We start from the raw sequence: 20,450 nt of genomic DNA on the forward strand, positions 1-20,450 counted from the left end.
ATGCCTTTCCATAGTACATCCAGGAAGAATTCAAAAATGGAATTCAAAACGTTCTGCAAAAAGAAAATTATTTTTATCCTTTCATTGTGACTTTGTATTTGTCAGTAAAGTCAGTTGAATCTATAACCACTTGGCTTCTATAACTACTTGAAAAATTTAAGAGTTTGAATATCACTGTTTGCATTGAGATTATATAAATTTATTATATTTGAAATCATACTGAAAGACACAAGAAAATCTGTACCTATTTAACATCTATATTATGAAATATCTATCTCCACAAATTTCACAAAAGATGGTCCCAAAGCAAAAGGGAAAATCGATCAGAGAATTTGGTCAAGTTAAACAGCAAATCAGTTTAATTAGTTCTCATATTTGTCTTCGTCAAATATAAGAGATAAGGGAAGGGTAGTAAAAGATACTTTCCTGAAAAATTATGATTCCTGTTTAATGACTAATAGGCATAAGAAATATCGCTCCCCCTCTTCGTGGAGGAACGACACAGGACCCTGCGCTGTTCTTTCGTCTGCTCGGCCCTCCCCGGGTTTGCTGCTGGTTCTTCCCGGGTTGGCTACTATCCCTTCCACCTCCGTGGAAGGGCAGTTCCCCCTGGCCGCATTCCCCACTTCCGCAGGGGAGCGGCAAACCGCCGGCCGGCTCTCTCGGGGGCTGCACAGGTGTTCCCCTTAGATGTTCCTCTTAGATGTTCCTGGTGCATGCCGTCTCTCTCCTCCTTTATAGTCCTCCTCTGCCAATCCCAACTCGGCTGCCCACACGCCGAGTACGCTGCTCTCCTCCAATCAGGAGCAGGTCCTGCTGTTTATTGGTTGAACTGGAGGCAGCTGGGTAGAAGCTGTTTTCTCCTCTCCCAGCGCCATATTGTGGGAGAGCAGATGCATAGAATAAGTCTTAATTTGAGTAATTTAGTCTAGTCCGGGTTGCTCCCCACAGATCCCCCTTTCTTTTTATTTTTTGGCGTTGATACGCGCCTGTCTTCGGTGTCCCACAGCACACACTCTGCTCTACTTGCTAGAGTTGCCACAGGTTCTTACAAGTCCTATCAATCAGGCAAACCGAATCCAGGTCCTCTCTTCGCCATGTTGTGAGGAGGTTTTTAGGCGCTGATGCGTGCCTGTCTTCGGTGACCTGCAGCTCATACTCTGGTCGAGCTGCCTGCTGGTGCTTACCGCCCTAATCAGGCAGACCGAATCCAAGCTTTCTCATTGCCATATTGTGGGGAGGCCTATTGGTGTTGATTCGTGCCTATCTTTGGTGACCTGCGGCGCATAAGCTGCCAGCCGCCCGCAGGTGCTCATCGCCTCACTAATCAGGCAGACCGAATCCAAGCTCTCTCATTGCCATGTTGTGGGGAGGCCTTTCTATTTCTCTATTTCTCTATCTCCGGGCATTCCTATTTCTCCTATTTTACTTCTATTTTCCAGCATTCCTATTTCTCTCATTTTACTTCTAAACTTCTGGTTCTCTTATCCCTGCGGCTTCCCGGTGCCCACCCCGAAGCTGCTTCTCGGCACCTCGCCCCCGGCAGCTTCACGGCTCTGCGCGGCTTCCCGGCGCCTCGCCCTGCCGGCGGGTTCCAGGCTCTGCGCGCACGCTCCACAGTCTCCACACACTTCGCGCCCGCACCACGGCCTCGCGCCAGCCCCGCGTTCTCTATCTATTCACGCCCCGTGCTCTCTTTGCACACAGCGGCTTCCGCGAATGTTTCCGCCACCACCAGCATTCAGTCCAAGTTCCCCGGACTAACCTGGCGAATCCTGGCGGCCCACGTCTCTGCCTCTGGTTCCAGATCTTCGCCTCTTGCTCCCCGGGGTGACTTGAAGAATTCCAAGGTGGCTTATAAAGTCTCCGCCTCGGCCTGCACTCGCGGCTTCATCCTCCCTAACATTTTTCTCTACCCGGTATGTTTCCTTAAGTTTTCTTCCAACAATATTCCTCTCATTTCTCCTGGCCTCTCCCCACAGTCCGTATCCAAGTCTAAGTTTCTTATAGGTTTCACTTTCACTTTCAACCTGCAGTCCGTATCTGAGTCTAAGTTTCTTCTTGCTTTCACTTTAAATCCTAACTTCTTTCCCACAGTCCGTATCCGAGTCTATGCCTAGGCTTTCAATAGCTTCTTCTGGCACCTTTTTCGTCCAGCTTTTCCCTAGGCTGTTTGCTAGTCTCTCTCTCTGGCATTTTCCCAGTTCTTCCCGTTTCTTCCCTCCTAAGTTTCATATCCGTCCTATGTTTCCTAACCGAGTCACGGCACCATTATGTCGCTCCCCCTCTTCGTGGAGGAACGACACAGGACCCTGCGCTGTTCTTTCGTCTGCTCGGCCCTCCCCGGGTTTGCTGCTGGTTCTTCCCGGGTTGGCTACTATCCCTTCCACCTCCGTGGAAGGGCAGTTCCCCCTGGCCGCATTCCCCACTTCCGCAGGGGAGCGGCACACCGCCGGCCGGCTCTCTCGGGGGCTGCACAGGTGTTCCTCTTAGATGTTCCTGGTGCATGCCGTCTCTCTCCTCCTTTATAGTCCTCCTCTGCCAATCCCAACTCGGCTGCCCACACGCCGAGTACGCTGCTCTTCTCCAATCAGGAGCAGGTCCTGCTGTTTATTGGTTGAACTGGAGGCAGCTGGGTAGAAGCTGTTTTCTCCTCTCCCAGCGCCATATTGTGGGAGAGCAGATGCATAGAATAAGTCTTAATTTGAGTAACTTAGTCTAGTCCGGGTTGCTCCCCACAAGAAATACCTAATTTAGAAGGTTTATCATGTATTTTGAATAAGACAGATGCACTAACATAAATAACAGTGTTTATTAGGAATAAAATAACAAAAAGCAAGTAAGTTCTTGAAGACCTTTTTATACATCTCAGTGTTATTTCATACAAGTACTTCAGCTTCTCAATCTAAAACACTGGAAGCAAAGCTTGGTTGAAGGAATACTGGTTTGATTCTAGTCTTTCACATTTTCCCTGATGATCTAATGCCTTTCATTGTCAAGTAGCTGATCATAAAACAACATTGAATAATGCCATCAGTACTAGATATTTTAGTTTGCAACACTTTCTTCAAGGCAATGAGATGGCATGAGTAGATTTAACACAGCTGGTGATGTCTGGGGCTCAATATTCTGTTGGTTGCCAGTGTTATGTTTTCATGTAGAAAAGGCACTTGGTTCTCATATTGGATAGAGATTATCCTTAGCCACATCTTGGTTGGTTGTCATTCAAATGACTGAAAAACCTGGCATTTTGGCCTTTCATTCAGAATCCTAAAATCCACCATCATTAGAAGCCTTCCTTTCTAAGTTTGTCTTATCTACTGCACATTTGTGTGCCCCCCAAATTCATGTTTGTTGAAACTTTAATTGCCAGAGTGATGGTATTTGGAGATGGGCCTTTGGGACGCAATTTGAGGGTGGAGCCATTATGATGGGACCAGTACCCTTCTGAAAGGAGACAGGGGAGAAATTGCTTGCTCCCTCTGCTCTCCACCATGTGAGGATGTAATGGGAAAAAAGCTGTCAGCAAACAAGGAAATATGCCCTCATCAGATACTTGGGTCTTCAAGCACTGCAATCTTGAACTTCTCAGTCCTGAGAACTACCAGAAAGCTACCCAGCCTATGCTGTATTTGTTCTACCAGTCTGACCTATGACTTATATATCCTTGGTATTCCCACTAAGAATTTAGTATAGGCTAATTACAAAGAAAACAAGACATACAAGTAATGTTCAGCATCTAGACTGAACTCATATATAAACTATGGACTTTTGTCATAATGATGTCTCCATAAAGATTTACCACTTGTAACAAATGCATGGTGTACTGATAATAGCAGAGGCTGGGGGAGGGGAAGGCACAGTGTATGTGGGAAATCTCTATACCTTCCTCTCAATTTTCTTGTGAACCTAAAACTGCTATAAAAAAGTCTTTAAACACACACACACACACACACACACACACACACACAAGATGCTTAAGAAAGGATAACAGTAGGGACCGGCACTGTGGCTTAGTGGGCTAAGCCTCTGCCTGTGGCCCCAGAATCCCATATGGGCACCAGTTCATATTCCAGCTGCTCCCCTTCTGATCCAGCTCTCTGCTATGGCCTGAAAAAGCAGTAGAAGATGGCCCAAGTGCTTGGGCCCCTGTACCAGCATGGGGGAGCCAGAGGAGGATTCTGGCTCCTGGTTTCAGATTGGCTCAGTTCCAGCCATTGTGGCCATTTGGGGAGTGAACCAGCAGTTGGAAGACCTCTCTCTCTCTCTCTCTCTCTCTCTCTCTCTCTCTCTCTCTCTGCCTTTCTGGAACTCTGGCTTTCAAATAAATAAATAGTACTTTTTAAAAAAAGAAAGGATGAGAGTAGCAAAATGAAAGAAGCTATAGAAAAAGAAACACTACCCTTTAAAAATTTGATAATGTGTGAATTTTTCATAGCAGTGCCTAATATTAATATTGGTGTTTCTCTTGGCTTACTCATTACTGGATTTTTTAAACAAAATTTTAATATATTATTTCAAGTAGGTAACTTTCTTCAGTATTTATGGGAAAACCATCAAGAAACTACGTATGTATCCTACAACTTTTATTATTTCTAAGGGCCAGTACTTAGATTTACTGAGAAGATCCTGTGGCAAACACTTTCTAGGATGTGATTCTCTCTACCTGGGCTCTGCAGATATTCTAGACTCCAGGCCCCAAATGCCCACCATAAACACACAGCAAAACATTTACTATCCAGACTAATAAGATGGTTGAATGAAAAGTGGCAGTTTCTACCTAAACTGTAGAATTGCCTGCTACTGCAACTATTCTGAGAAAAATTCCCTCAGCTGATGCAGCCAAGTGGTATGAAATGAAATGATACCCTATGTGACTTATTTTCTATGAAGCAAAGAAACACAAATAGGAGAAGTGGTTGGAAGTGATAGAGAGGAGCAGGTGATTAACATGGCGATTAACCCCTGGTTGGGATGTAAAGTCTGAAAATAGTGTTGGAATATTCAAGCATTGGGTAGATTACAGGACTATATACATTATAAGATGACTCTCTCCTTGAAATCTTATGATCCAAACTGTGTGTATGTGTGTTTGTATTTTAATTAATCAAGAGATTTAAGTCCAATCTTATTTCAGGATCAATATTTTTTCTAATTAGCATCATAATAATTACTCTGAGGAGTTGCAGACATTAGAAGCTACTCTTAATTTAATAGTGCATTAACTTAAATGCAGCCTTACAAAACCGTATACAACCCCCAGAAACAACAACACTATTATCAGTGTTTACTAGCTAAGGTAATTTAGCAAATTCAGAGAAAATACCCCTTCCCTTACGTTCTAATCTCCAGGATTTCAAGAAAATCTAGCTGCAGTATTTGTTCAGTATTTATCCAGTTTAATGAAGCTCGATTCCTTGTAGCTGTAACTACATTTATTTCCTATATTAACTTTACTAGCTTAATGATGCTTTTTCATCTTCCTAAAATGTGTTTTGTTGTATTTTTATAGGCTGTGCTTTTGAAAATCTCATGGTTTTAAAAAGTATAAATAAGTTTAAAAGAACACAATGGAATGCACGGGATGGGAATGGCTGGGTGGCAGGCAAGGGTGCTTAGAGAGCCCCAAAACTTTCAAAAAAGAAGCTCTGTGAACACAGTGGGACACATCCTCTGCCACAGGGCATTTTAAATTCTTCCTTCCAGTTATATATATGTATGTGTCTGTAGGTTAACATCTCAGTCAAAATGAAAATCAGTGCATTTTTTGGACAAGTAGATGAAAGTCAATAGATTAGGTCAATCTGTACTAACACTAATAAAATTTATGTTGAGAAGTCTATGTGAATTTAATTAGTATTAGTTAAGCCAAGATTTACAGAGCTACTGTAATATTTATCTACATGAATCATCATAATACAATAAAATTTCATTCTTTTCTACAAATAGGAAAAGAAGCCTATCAAAATTAGTAATATAGTTTATAAAATATATATGACTTTTAAAACTTCCTAGTAAGTAGGGTAAATAATGTACAATACCTCATACTCAGGAATAGTGAAGTTTCTAGTAAGTCTTCAAAGAACTTGTTTGCTGACCACATTAAGTTGCCATCTTATGGTTACTGCGAAATCTCAGAGGTTTTTTTTTTTTTTTAAGATTTATTTTATTTATTTGAAAGGCAGAGTTACAGAGAGAGGTAGAGGCAGAGAGAGAGAGATCTTCCCATCCGCTGGTTCACTCCCCAGATGGCCGCAACTGCCAGAGCTGGGCCAATCTGAAGCCAGGAGCCAGGAGCTTCTTCTGGGTCTCACTGGATGAGAAATGGAGCAGCCTGGACTCGAACCGGTGCCCATAAGGGCTGCTAGCACTTCAGGCTAGGGCTTTAACTCACTGCACTACAGTGCCAGCTCCGAAATCTCAGAATTTTTAAGCACAGATTGTCTTCTTACGTAGATTAACTCTTTCCCTAATCATATGTGCACTACATTTTCCCCCTCAAGAAAAGCCTTCCTAAGCAAAGATTATTTTTAACCTGGATCTTTTCAAAAGCTCCCAAATTCCTAATTAATGAAAACAAAATAACTGATGTTCACTGTCCTGAATAAATTAAAAGTTGAGTCGAGTTACTTGATCTGAGTAGGGAGGAAATAAATTTGAGTTTGTATATATTGAATACTGTGTTGACTAGATGGAGATTTATTGTTATTGTTGTTGTTGTTGTTGGCTTTGGGTGGAGGATTTTTTTTTCTTTTTTCTTTTATTTTCTCCAAAATTGATCAATAAATCCCTTCCCTCAGTAATCAGCTACCCAAGGCCAGACTCAGGCAATGAAGTCCTAATGGTCAGATTGGTTTTGTCTGTTGGTGAGGCCTGGCTGTAGATTCTGCTCTTGAAATACGTCCTCAGGAGACTTTTGTGTGTGAAACAAAATTGAATTCACCCACAGATTTTCATTAAGTGCCCCAAGAAGGAAAGTATTATGAAGCCTATTCATTCAGAGAAATATTGTTATGTGATATAAATAGACAGAGGAGTGCTAATCAGTACTTCTGTGTTGCTATGAGAGGAACTGTTGTTAAAATGTTAACAACCATCTACAATTTAAAATGAGTCTATCTGGTTGTCAAAGACTTTTAAAGATGTATAAAAACCAATGTTAAGAAGAATGTGGGGGCAAGGCACCCTCTGCACCCTTAGCAGAGATGCGAATTGGTTCATTCTTATGAAGGGTGGCAGAATGCCTCCCAAAGCAAAGGAATACACAGTCTTTGGCAGAAGCAGCCTGTGTCAGAAGTTTCTCCCAAGGAATCCTTGCTCAGCGAGGGTGTGGTCTCTGTGCAAAGACGCTCAGTGCAGGGTTGTTTGTAAGGGGAAACATCTGGAAACAAATAAGTATCTAAAAATGGGTTCCTGTGAGATCAAATTAGGTGGTAGGAAGATACAATGGAATATTGTATACCCATTAAAATTGTGCAATAAATTAAAAAGTGTTGCCATGGAAAGAGGCTTATGACCTGTTATTGAGTAAGTCAAAGTAAGTTACATAGAAGTATGGTGAGATGTATGTAATATGCTAATTATTAGACACTTCGAATAGATCACCGAAAAAGATGTTCTACAAAACATTTTGTTTTGTTGTTCCATTGTTCTTCATGTTTTTCTTCACTCAAAAACAGTTTTTAAAGAAAATGAGAAAAACATTAGGAATAGCTAAGGATATTTGGTAATTTCCTGAAAATAAAAAAAAATGAAGAATGCCTGATATAAGTACAGCTAAAAGAAGAAAATACTTGGAAAGGTTTTTAATTCTACTTTAAGATTTTTTTTTTTTTGGCAGGCAGAGTGGACAGTGAGAGAGAGAGAGAGAGAGAGAGAGAAAGGTCTTCCTTTGCCATTGGTTCACCCTTCAATGGCCGCCGCGGCCAGTTGCGCTGCAGCCGGCGCACCGCGCCTATCCGAAGGCAGGAGCCAGGTGCTTCTCCTGGTCTCCCATGGGGTGCAGGGCCCAAGCACTTGGGCCATCCTCCACTGCACTCCCTGGCCACAGCAGAAAGCTGTCCTGGAAGAGGGGCAACCGGGACAGAATCTGGCGCCCCTACCGGGACTAGAACCTGGTGTTTCGGTGCCGCAAGGCGGAGGATTAGCCTACTGAGCCGCAGCGCCGGCCTAAGATTTTCATTCTAATTTAAGTTTCCTTTAGCTATAAAAGTAACACACATGGGGCTGGTGCTGTGGCACAGCGGCTTAAAGCCCTGGCCTGAGGCGCCTGCATTCACTATGGGCGCCGGTTGGAATACCAGCTGTTCCACTTCCAAACCAGCTCCCTGCTAATGCACCTGGGAAGGCAGGGGAGCATGGCCCAAGTCCTTGGGCCCCTGCACGCACATGGAAGACCCAGAAGAAGCTCCTGGCTCCTGGCTTCAGATCAGCTCAGTTGAAGCTGTTGCAGCCATTTAAGGAGTGAACCAGCGGTCTTCTAGTTCTCTCACATGGGTTCAGGGGCCCAAGAACTTGGGCCATCTTCCACTGCTTTCCCAGAGACATTAGCAGGGAGCTGGATCTGAAGCAGAGCAGCCAGGACTCGAACTAGTGACCATATAGGAGACCAGGCACTGCAGGTAGCGGCTTTATTCTCTACACCACAGCACCAGCTCCAACAATAGATCTTGAATGTCCTTCTGTACTGATGCATAAAGAACTCCCTAAAATACTTAGTATTTTAAAAATATTTATTTTTAAAATAAAAATTTACAGAGAGAAGGAGAGACAAAAAGAGAGAGAACATCTACTGTTTCACTCCCCAAACGGCCACAATGGCCAAGGCTGGGCCTGGCTTAACCAGGAACCAGGAGCTTCATCTAGGTCTCCCGTGTGTGTGGCAAGAGCCCAAAAACTTGAGCCATCCTCTGCTGCTTTCCTAGATGTATTATTAGCCAGGAGCTAGATCAGAAGTGCAGTGACCAGGATGCAAACCAGTACCCATTTGGGATGCCAAAATTGCAGAGGGTCGCTTAACACACTGTACCACAGTGCGGGCCCCAAAGTATTTGCCATTATACGAATGTACCATATTTCACTTAACCATCTCTTTTGCTATGGGTATTTGTTTCCAGTTTTCTGCTAGCAAAAACAATTCCTATAACATTTCCTGAGGAAAAATTACATACAAAATTACAGATGACTTCTTGAATTTTAATAAGTATGATTTCTTTTCCCACTTAAATTGTTGCTTCTTCTGGAATTTATTTGGGGCTAAGAAGTGAGTTAGGAATCCATCTTTTGATTGTCTTATTTTTTTCCCAAATTAGAGAACGTACATCACAATCTTGTCACACAATCTGTCTTTTCCCTTTATATTGTAAAGCTGTCATTTCTTTCTAAATTGATATACATGTTTGTTGTGATACGAAACATCACAAAATTGGGAAGGGGAGATTGACAAAAAAGATTTTTCACCAAGAAAAATATCTGTGCAAGAAGTGCAAGCGCTGAGTGATTGCAGCCAGGACAGCATCCTTCAAGGCAAGAGGAAAAGCTGGCGAATGTGCGGAAAGTAGGGGTTGTGAGGAATTGACAAGCCACTAGGGCATCCAGGAATGATGCCCCGAAATACTAAATAAAATCATATTAAACTGAAGTGGTTGAAGGCAGGAGATAATAAAGATAAGAGAGAAATTCATGAAATTGGGTGAAGGGGTTGAGTACAAAACAGAAAATTCAGCAAAGCCAAAGTCACCTCTTGAACACACTCATAAGATTGATAGCACCCTAAGCAGACTCACCAGGAATGAAATGGGAAGACCCAATACCAATATGAAGGGTCAGACACAAGGATGTTGAGGCTATTATAGACAACTAGATGCCAACCAATATGAAAATATAGACGGAATGAGAAATTCCTAGACACATACAGCTTCTCAAATATATACAAAAATGTATAGGATCTCTGACTGATCCTCCTTCCACTAAAGTAAGTCCACACCCAGAATTATTCTGTTTATGGAGAGGAGAGGAACCTGTTTTGTGACACCCGAATAACATTAACAATGCAGCTTGGTAATGATACTACATGATAAAGACAAAAAAATCTTAAGTACATTGTTAGCAAATTAAATCCAGTAGTGTTAAAAAGGTTAATATATTGGAGCCAGTGCTGTGGCGCAGTGGGTTAACGCCCTGGCCTGCAGCGCTGGCATCCCATAGGGACGCCAGTTCTAGTCCCGGTTGCTCCTCTTCTGATCCAGCTCTCAGCCTTGGCCTGGGAAAGCAGTAGAAGATGGCCGAAGTCCTTGGGCCCCTATACCCTCTTGGGAGACCCGGAAGAAGCTCCTGGCTCCTGGCTTCGGATCGGCTCAGCGCCAGCCATGGCGGCCATTTGGGGAGTGAACCAGTGGAAGGAAGACCTCTCTCTCTCTGTCTCTGCCTCTCTCTGTAACTCTGCCTTTCAAATAAATAAAATAGATCTTTAAATATATATATATATATATTTTCTTGATATTTCTTTAAGTGTATTTTCTTTTTTTTTTTTTTTTTTTTTTTTTTTTTTTTTGGACAGGCAGAGTTAGACAGTGAGAAAGAGAGAGACAGAGAGAAAGGTCTTCCTTTGCTGTTGGTTCACCCCGCAATTGGCTGCTACGGCTGACGCACTGCGCCAATCTGAAGCCAGGAGCCAGGTGCTTCCTCTTGGTCTCCCATGCAGGTGCAGGACCCAAGCACTTGGGCCATCCTCCACTGCCTTCCCGGGCCACAGCAGAGAACTGGACTGGAAGAGGGGCAACCTGGACAGAACCGGCGCCCCAACAGGGACTAGAACCCGGAGTGCCAGCACCACAGGCGGAGGATTAGCCTAGTGAGCTGCGGCGCTGGCCTAAGTGTATTTTCCTAGTAGTCTAAGGATATAAGGAAATGTCTTTAATATGTTAAAGAATTGCTATGAATTTGATAGGTAAGTATTGAAATTTTTCCTTTTGAGACTGGGAGTATAGGACAAAGAGGGCCACATCACCCCTCTTCTATTCTATACTGTGCTGCAGGTCCTAAGGAGAACAATGAAACAAACAAAAGGTGCTAAATGGTTAATGACTGGAAAACTACACTTGCAAACAATATTACTGTAAAAATCGAAAGGAACCCACTGATAAAGCAGCAGCTGGCCCAAGTGTTTGAGCCCCTGCTACCCATGAGGGAGACCCAGATGAAGTTCCTGGATCCTGGCCTTGGCCTGGCTCAGCCCTGGCCATTGCAGCCATCTAAGGCGTGAATCAGCAGATGGAAGACCTCTCCCTCTCTTTGTCTCTGTCTCTGTCTGTCTGTCTGTCTCTCTCTCTCTTTGTAACTCTGACTTTCAAATAAATAAATAAATCTTTAAAGAACTGCAATTGAACTTTTGTACCATGTATTTGTACACAGTTACTTGGAATATTGGGCAATGTTAGATTTTAATGAGCTAAGTGAATAAATCAAATTAAAACCATGAATTATCTAAAGGAAACAAATTACAAAATGAACTTAACAAAGCCTTGGACACAAGATCAATTTTTAAAAAATCAATTGTGTATGTAAGTCTAGTAACAAGCAATTAGAAAATGTACTTTGAAAAGAGTACAGTTTATGATTGCCAAAAACACCAATCCTGGGATCAAATTTAAACAAAGATTTGCAAACTATTTATGCAGAAATCACTGAGAGAAATTAAAGAAAATGAAAACAGTTGTAAGGATATCTGACACACATGGACTGATAGCTTCAATTCTAGAAGGATGTACATTTTACCCAAATTAGTCAACAACTTCAATGAAATTCCAACTAAAATACCAGTAGGGAATTTTTGTTGAACTTGACCATCTGATTCCTAAGTTCAAATGCTGATGTCAAGAAACAAAAGTGTGGGGGCCAACGCTGTGGCACAGCAGGTTGACACCCTGACCTGAAGCACCCAAATCCCATACGGGAGCCGGTTCAAGATCTGGCCGCTCCACTTCCGATCTAGCTCTCTGCTATGGCCTGGGAAAGCAGTAGAAGATGGCCCAAGTCCTTGGGCCCCTGCACCCATGTGAGAGACCCAGAAGAAGTTCCTGGCTCCTGGCTTCAGATTGGCGCAGCTCCGGTCATTGCAGCCAATTGGGGAGTGAACCATTGGATGGAAGACCTCTCTCTCTCTCTTTCTCGCTCTCTCTCTCTCTTTCTGTGTGTGTGTGTGTGTGTGTAACTCTGACTTTCAAATAAATAAATAAATCTTAAGAAAGAAAGGAAGAAAGAAAAGTGTGAATTAGAAAATGGTCAACAAAACCAAATTTTGGCAAGAATGTGAATCAACTAAAATCACCAATGACATACAGACGAGAGTGCCAGTTGGTACCACCATTCTGGAAAACTGCATGGCACTGTGTCCCAACAATTCTATTCAAGGACAAATATGCATTTATAGCAGGAAGATGCATTGTAGCCAACCTCAAAACAACACAAGCGTCCATGAATAGTGCTGTGGATAAATAAATGAGGATATAGTCGTACAAGCAACAACAACAAAAAGATGAACTACATCTTCATAGATACAACATGAAGAAACCCACAAACATAATGTCAAGTAAGTAAAGGGTGACAAATAAGAAAGAGTACATATTGCCTTATTCTACTCATATAAAAATAGGAAGCAAGAAAAACTGATTTCTGGTAGGAAGTGTGACTGGGAAGGGGTCCAAGAGCCATTCTAGGAATTGGTAATAACATTTTTTATCTTACAGTATAAACATTTGATTTATGTACTTTTCTGTGGAATTAAACATCAATAAAAACATTTTTAAATATGCAAAAATAACCAATTAAATTCACAATAATGTGAGGTAAGGGATCAAATCTATGAAATTCCATAATGCATTATGGAGCTGAATTAAGAGTGTGGTATTTATACATGAATGGATAACCATAGGAAAAAAGAGTAGGTCCAAAAATGGCCCTAAAATGAAAATTGAGGGGCAGGTGTTGTGGTTCATCAGGTAAAGCCACCATCTGAGATGCCAGCATCCCATATGGGTACTAGTTTGTGTCCCACTGCTCCAGTTCCAAGCCAGCTCCCTGCTAATAGCTTGGGAAAAAACAGTGGATGGCCCAACTGTTTGAGCCCCTAATACCCTTGTGGGAGACCCAGATGAAGTTCCTGGATCCTGGCTTTGGCCTGGCTCAGCCTAGCCTTGGCCATTGCAGACATCTAGGGAGTGAATCGGCAGATGGAAGATCTCTCCCTCTCTTTGTCTCTGTCTTGGTCTCTGTCTCTCTCTGTAACTCTTTCAGATAAATAAATAAATCTTTTAAGAAAATGCAAATTGAACTTTTCTACCATATGTTTGTACACAGTTACTTGGAATATTGGGCAATGTTACATTTTAATGAGCTAAGTTAATAAATCAAGTTAAAACCTGGAGTGTCCAAAGGAAACAAATTTCTGAGACAAATATTTAAAGCTACAGTGAACCATGTAAAATCTATAGTAAAAATTCCCCTCACTTCTCAAAAACCAACTAAAAAAATGATTCTTCCAAGGTACTTTTCTTCTCTTTAAGGTAATGAATAGATGAAGATTGGTGGTGATAGTGGGCAAGAGTAACAGACTTTTTCCATGTCTGAAGAGTAAAAAAGTTGGCCCTACATTCTTTTGTTTATACTCTGTGTGAGGCATAAAAGATTTGTTTGTTTATTTGTTCAGCTAGTGCAGGATTTGAAAGGAGTACGTATGATTTTGAATGACAGAACTGAACCGCACCTCAAATCAAAGAGTAATCTCCTGGTGCCTTTAATTCAGAAGCCCCAGGGTAGATTCTACTCTGAGAGAGGTTGGGTAGGGAGAATTATATAGTGTTATCAGGCCCTGGCTTCTTACTCGGCCATTTCCCCCGAGATCATAAGAAGACTGTTACCAGCTCCCTGGCTGGAGTCCTTCTGATTTCTCATGTAAGGGAAAGGTGAAAATCTTTGTCCTAACATTCCCTGCAAAGGCCTCATTGAATTTCCTTGGCTCCAAATGTGTCACATCCATTTTTGAATGGAACACAGTGCCTAGAGAAATGCATTGAGTGGTGTAGCATTGAATTGTATGATCCATATCTGATCCATGGAGGAATCAATCCATGGGCTGAAAGTGGGAGATAAGGTAGATCCTAAAGGCTGAATGGATAACAGGCAGCAACATGTCTCCTCTAGAGTAACATATCCCTGGAATGGGTGCAGGAGAAGACGAGGCCCTGTGAATTTAACCTTGACATTTGTTTATTAATATTACAAACTTTGCAGCTGCTAAGGACTAAATGTTTGTGTTCACCCGAAGTTCATGTGTCAAAGCCCTTATCTACAATCTGATGGTATTTGGAGGTGAGGCCTTTGGGAAGTAGTTGGATCATGAGGTTGGAACCCTGGTGAATGAGGTTGGTGTACTTACAAAGACACTAGAGAGATGATCTCATTGCTCCACGTGATGATACACAAGTAGGTGGCCATTTGCCAACCAAGAAAAAGAACCTCACCAGCAGTGAATCAGCTGGCACCTTGACCTTGGAATTCCAAGTCTCCAGAACTGTGAGAGATGAACTTTGCTATTTAAACTACCCAGTTTATGATATTTCATTTTGGCAACCCAAACAGATTAAGACAGTAGCCAAATTTCACTTTTTGAAAAAGTGAAAATACCAAGTAGATGAGTGTGCCCTGTCTCCTGTGCTAGCCCCTCTCCTGTCTTCTGTGCTCCTTTGGGTGACAGGGTGGGCGCACGTCTGCTGGGCTAGGGAGTAATACAAGAGCTCAGGAGAACCCACGGTGGCTGCCTCCACAGAACAGGCATCTTGTGCCAAGGAGCCATGTCTTTCTCAATCCTTTCTCTCTATTACTGGTTTTAAATAATGTTTCCGACAAGATTCTGCTTTTCTTTATGTCAACTGTCAGGGAACAGGCATTGGGCATTATTTGTGGGGCTGTAAATACATTACGTAAAAAAATAATGAGCCCTTAAAAAGTCAAGAGAAAGGCCTCCGGAGACGTCTACCTGACCGTTATTTATGTCAGGCCAGGAATGAAGTTTCAGAAACTTCCAAATGAAAAGTCTGGATCATAAAATCTAGTCTCTTCCAAATTTGCCTTTGTTGCCGCTCCTGGACGCATTTTGCTTTTACTTTAAATCTAGAAGTTGGAGAACGTTTTTCATGTTCAACTTAAAGTGTTTGGTTAATGGTCTAAGAATAACTCTTGGGAGCCTCTCTCAGCATAGCGTGTTACTCCTCCATTCTTCTGACTGAATTTGATGTATCTATTGTGTTCTTACTGCATAAACTGATCTCCAGGATTAATCATTTTCTTTTTACCAGCTAGAAACTGTAGACATTTAATGGATATACCTACATCAGTCAATTTAATGAGTCTCATTGTCTGGGGTTTGAAATATACTGATCACTCTAAAGTTAAAAGACAATCAACATTCATCCTTATTCCACGTTTCCAAGTTTTCAAGTCTGTCCCTCCTTTCTGCCTGAGGGTATTATTGAACTTAAGCTTCATTTAAAATTGAATTCTTCAGGGCATGGAAATTCAAGTGCATCTACTGGATGATGTGCAGAAGAGGCTAAATAATCTTTGCATCATTTACTCCACTGCACCTTAAAAAAATCGCTGAGCTTCAGTTTCTTTAAGAAAGACTATTTTGTCATCTTAATAGGAATGGTTCCGTGGAAGGCTCCTGCTGGTTAATATGGTATCTCTAGCAGCCTTGCAGTTGGAAACAATGGGATGCAGACGTGGCTTGGGCATCTTCCATGTCGTAAAGAGCCAGGGTAGAGTCAGCTGACCTGGCAGGTCAGGCAGCCCTGCACCACTCCAGAGACTGAGAACAAGGCCAACAGGATGCCTCTCCTACATCAAGAAGGGACCAGCCAGCCAGCAAATATAGTTGTAAGAACTTAAGTGGACACAAACCTGAGTCATAATTAATGGGTGTTTTTTTTGTTTGTTTTTTGTTTCTGTTTTGTTTTTCAGTTGTTTGAATTTATGAACTTTTTGGCTGAGAACGTCATCTTCTGCTACATGGGCCTGGCTCTGTTCACGTTCCAGAATCATATCTTTAATGCTCTTTTTATACTGGGAGCCTTTGTATCCTTTGAAATATAAAACATGGGGTGATGAGAGAAGAGAACAAACTGCTTACTTTTACTGATTATGCTGTTCAACTGTTAAATTTCCCCAGTTTCACTGCTAGGCTCAAACTCAAGGCAGATACGTAATTTCAAGTAAGGGGAGAAAAGTACCCTACGGAATTTAAGGCCTTTATTAAATACTTATGGTTCAGGATAAGATGTTTGGAAAAGACTGAGGAAAATAAAAGGGAAAACTAAAACAAAATGATGTTTTAAAGTATTATAAATATGTTCAGCTAAAATTATGAAACCATTACAAAAATTACATCAATTCATTCTTTATATAAAATCTATTTAATCCACACTAGATGATATCAGAAGGCAGCCAGGATTATTAGGCTCTGGAAATGTTCTTATTGCAATATGGTTTCCAATGAAGACTCTGAAAACAGGATCGACAAAGAAAAGATCCAATGAAATTATTGTGATAGGCTTGCTTTCAACATCCTAAGCATTGTACACTTGTAAGTTTATTTTAATGAGTACTTTTATTTTCCCTAAGAGGACAGATAAAATATAGACCTCACTTTCCCTAGCTGTAGGCCTGGAGCAGGATGCATTCCCAGTGGAAATGGGTGTCTGTCTGAAAGGATTTTGAGCTGTTAGAAATGTCCCCAAGGACAGTCTGCAACTGTTGCCCTTATTCACACTTGAAAAATGGGCAGCCACCTCTCTCACAAGCAGCTCTTGGTAGCAGCCAGGATTGCTGGTCCCTCGCTCTGAGCCCTGCTTCCAACAAGCACCTGCATTTGCCTCAGTGGGCATTCAGCTGGGCTCTACTCTCTGCCCAAACAACTCCATCCCCCTGAGAACAAACAACAGTCCATCATGGAAGAAGTCAAAGGCAGTGAAAAGGAGAGATGGATCCCACCAATATTTTCATTTTAGTTTTATGTAAAATGCCTCTTAAAGCAGCAGTTGTATTATACATTTAGACAGGCAATTCCTCTCAAGATTAAATCCACTAAAAGGAGAGAGTGAGCCAAGCTTGCTAGATTCAGGGAGTGTAAAGTGTGAAGTGGTGGAACAAGAGATGGTGATCGCGAGCAGAAGTACATTTACCCCCCCCCCCCCAAAGTGCTGCTCCGCAAGATAAGGCCACAGCATCTAACGGTGTCTGCCTCGCATTTCACAGCAGAGCTGAGGCCGGAGTCAGCCATCGGCAACATAAATGTGATGAGAAAATTTACAGTGATTGAAATGGTATCCGGCTTAACAACTGGAAATCCCGTATATGTTCAAAGAAAGGCAGAGTTCTGTATTATTTCTGGAATAGGGTTGACATTATATGATGAGTTTTGGGAGGAAGCTGGACATATGTGAGTTGACATGAGTATCCTTGTTTTCTGGGTCACAACGGAGAGAAGCTCCATGACTCCCAGCCTCGTTCAGCACCATTTTCCTCAATGTTTCCCTGTGCTTATCTCTAGCTAGCGATTTTTATTGCCAGAGCCTGCAACATATACCCCCTCTCCTTCCTCCTGAATCTGGGCCGAAAGCAGAAGATCCCCTGGAACTTTCAACACATGATGATGTTTTCAGGTATGTGAACTACCTCAGAAGTGAGTGCTGTGTTCTCTGTCACTTGCACAGAATATGGAAGACATGAGGACACTTTCAGGTCTCCAGGGGAAATATCACTTCTCTTTGTCTCATTGTACCTAGCACCATGCTCCATAAGTTGTGAGCAATAACAGGAGTTCTCTTTCCAAAAGGGAAGTGAAAGAAAGGGAAGTCTCTCTGCACAGATTCAAGGCAGGGCATCTGGTCAGAAACTGGCCTGGAATGGACACTGGACTTTCCCCTGGCTTATTTCAGTTCAATTTTCATATCAGGGGGGTTGAATTATCATTTTATAAATTGTGTGCTCAAGGTAAGCAATGTGCAAATGCACATCCCAGTCCGATGTTAAAGCTCCTTCTCCTTGGAATCCCTGCTTCTTCCCCATGCTAGGCTCCAGAAGCGTCTCACAGATGTTGTAGAAGTAAGCTGGATCTAAGTCCGTCCAGTCGTTAGCTGAGAAGATAAATATTAATTGAGCCCTCACCAAGTGCCCAAGAGTGGTTGTAGGCCCTGATTGATGAAACCATCAAGGTCTCTGCTCTCAAGTCGTTTCCGTTCTAATTGCTTAAACCATACTTGAAGGCTTCTTTTCAAATGAAGAAATAAACCAAGTGAATTTGCGAACTCTGAGCAACTCCGGGGAGTGTGCTGTCTTTCTAGCCGATGTTCCTGCCATCAGTATTTCCCTGTTTATAGCCCTTGTCCAGAGACGCTCCCACGCCTTCTATGTGTGTCTACACATACAGTACACACAGAGGCCATCCACCGTGGGATACTTGAGAGTAACGTAGAACCTCCAACCAAAACAATGCAGACTATGCATTGTAATTTGTAATTTGCAATGTAATTTGGGGCTCACTCAAGCATAGAGAAGAAGTGAGAGAAACTAACATTTATTGATACTATTGGATAATTGCTATTTATTGATCCTATGAAACAAATGTTGTTATATTTTATACATAGGAAAACTGAGATTCAGGATCTCAAAGGGGTTAAAATTTTGGTCCAGTATTCCTGAACCCAGATCTGTGAAACCCTGCTCAGAGTTGACCAAGTGTCTAAAAATTCTTGCAAATGGTACTAGGAATGAAATGCTTATTTCTCCTAGGGTCCATTCTAGCCTATTCCACACAGTAAAGCAGGCAGCTTCCAGGCTGAGAGCATTTAATCAAGTATGGACAAATGGAGACCCAAAGTTAAAAGTCACCCTTCTGAAGGCCTCTTATCAGCTCCCTTGTATTTCCAGACATGTTTGGGTGTGAGAGAGAGTCATAAACAGAATGAGAAGTTGGATGAGGGGTGATTTTAGTCTTAGAACAGCAACAAACTTTGGCAATGAGTTGACTTTAGTTATGTTCCTGTGTGATCACATAAATAAGAAACCAGCATTGGGTTGCATTTTTGCAAAGCATTTCTAGGAGCTAGAAAGCACTTTTCACTCTTTCCCATCAAAACATCAGTAATTTTATTCTGGATAATAACAACTTACAAGTATTTTCAAAACTTGGTTGTTACACTTTAAATTGTTTCATCTGACAAGGAATGCTTTCAGAATAATGTAAGGTTTTAGATAATCTTGTTGGGATATGAAGTGTCTGCCCAGAAGGTCACCTGACTGGATGGTTTCTACAGCCTTAGCACTTTCTAAAATTTGTTTCTGTGTAGGATTGGAGCTACAGTAAATTCTAATAGAGGCTACCAATACGTTGTGTACTGCAGGGAATGTGAGGAGGCCCAGGATTTGATGATGTCTTTCTGTTATTCTATAGCAAGGATTCAGCAAACTATGGCCCTTGACCCAAATCTGGCCAATGCTTGTTTTGTTAATAAAGTTGTGCCTCAGCTTCCTCTTTATTCACCTGTTGCCTATGCCTGGTTTTGCACTATAGGGACAGAGTTAAGTAGTTGCAATAGATTGTATGGTTTGCAAAACCTAAAATATTTACTCTCTGGTCTTATTCCAAAGTATTCTCACCCTGTAGAAGGAAAACAATCACCTGATCACATCAGTGGTGTTGAAATTACTGGTTTAGGGGTAGGTGTTGTGGCACAGTTGGTTAAGCCAGTGGTTGAGATGCCTACATCCCATTTTTGAGTACTTGAGATCAAGTCCCGGTTCTGCTTCTGATCCAGCTACCTGCTATTGTATGCTCTGGGAAGCAGCAGATGATGTCCCAAGTATTTACATCCCTGCTACCCACATGGGAGATCAGAATAGAGTTTCTAGCTCCTGGCTTTGACCTGCCCAAGTCCCAGCAGTTGCAGGCATTTGGGGAGTGAACCAGTAGATGAAAGATTCTCTTTCTCCTTTTCTGTCTTTCAAATAAACAAGAATAAGCAAACTTTAAACAAAACAAAAATAAATCTGGCTTTTATAAAATTACAGTTTAATTCATAGGAATGAAATCAGCTAAATCCCATCATTAAAAATGCCAGATTTTCAACCTCCATATGACTCTGATGTCCAGAGAATGTCCATTGTCTTCCTCCCTGAGTCCTCTGCCAGGTACTGAGTCACCCACAGCAACTGAGCAGCTTGAACTTCAACATCGCAGTCAGTTTTGGCCAAGGTGGGCTTCTTATATATTGGGCTACACTTTTGTTTTGTACACTTTTCTCATCGAAATGAATATATTTACATATATTTATGTATTTAATGTCCATTTTATTCAAAGTTAATAAAATATGGATAATACTTCTTGGTATAATGGA

The 20,450-nt window shown here is 41.9% G+C and overlaps 1 protein-coding gene and 1 long non-coding RNA gene across 3 annotated transcripts in view; one reads left to right on the forward strand and one right to left on the reverse strand.

Moving 5' to 3' along the window:
* LOC127493944 (uncharacterized) overlaps positions 1–2,506 on the reverse strand; it is a 34,152-nt gene extending 31,646 nt beyond the window's left edge. For both annotated transcript variants that reach the window (XR_016232744.1, XR_007924538.3), the window contains exon 1: positions 1,766–2,506. This is a non-coding gene — a long non-coding RNA (uncharacterized LOC127493944). The remainder of the gene's footprint in view (positions 1–1,765) is intronic.
* The window catches only part of SLC9A9 (solute carrier family 9 member A9), a 626,265-nt gene that overhangs the window by 376,132 nt on the left and 229,683 nt on the right, over positions 1–20,450 (forward strand). The window contains exons 10-11 of the mRNA XM_002716580.6: positions 16,018–16,131; positions 17,606–17,717. Of these exons, the coding sequence (XP_002716626.3) occupies positions 16,018–16,131; positions 17,606–17,717 (226 nt within the window). The remainder of the gene's footprint in view (positions 1–16,017; positions 16,132–17,605; positions 17,718–20,450) is intronic.

This window comes from Oryctolagus cuniculus, chromosome 4 (assembly GCF_051225735.1).
Source record: "Oryctolagus cuniculus isolate XC-2025 breed Fujian yellow rabbit chromosome 4, ASM5122573v1, whole genome shotgun sequence".
NCBI classification, from domain to species: Eukaryota; Metazoa; Chordata; class Mammalia; order Lagomorpha; family Leporidae; genus Oryctolagus; species Oryctolagus cuniculus.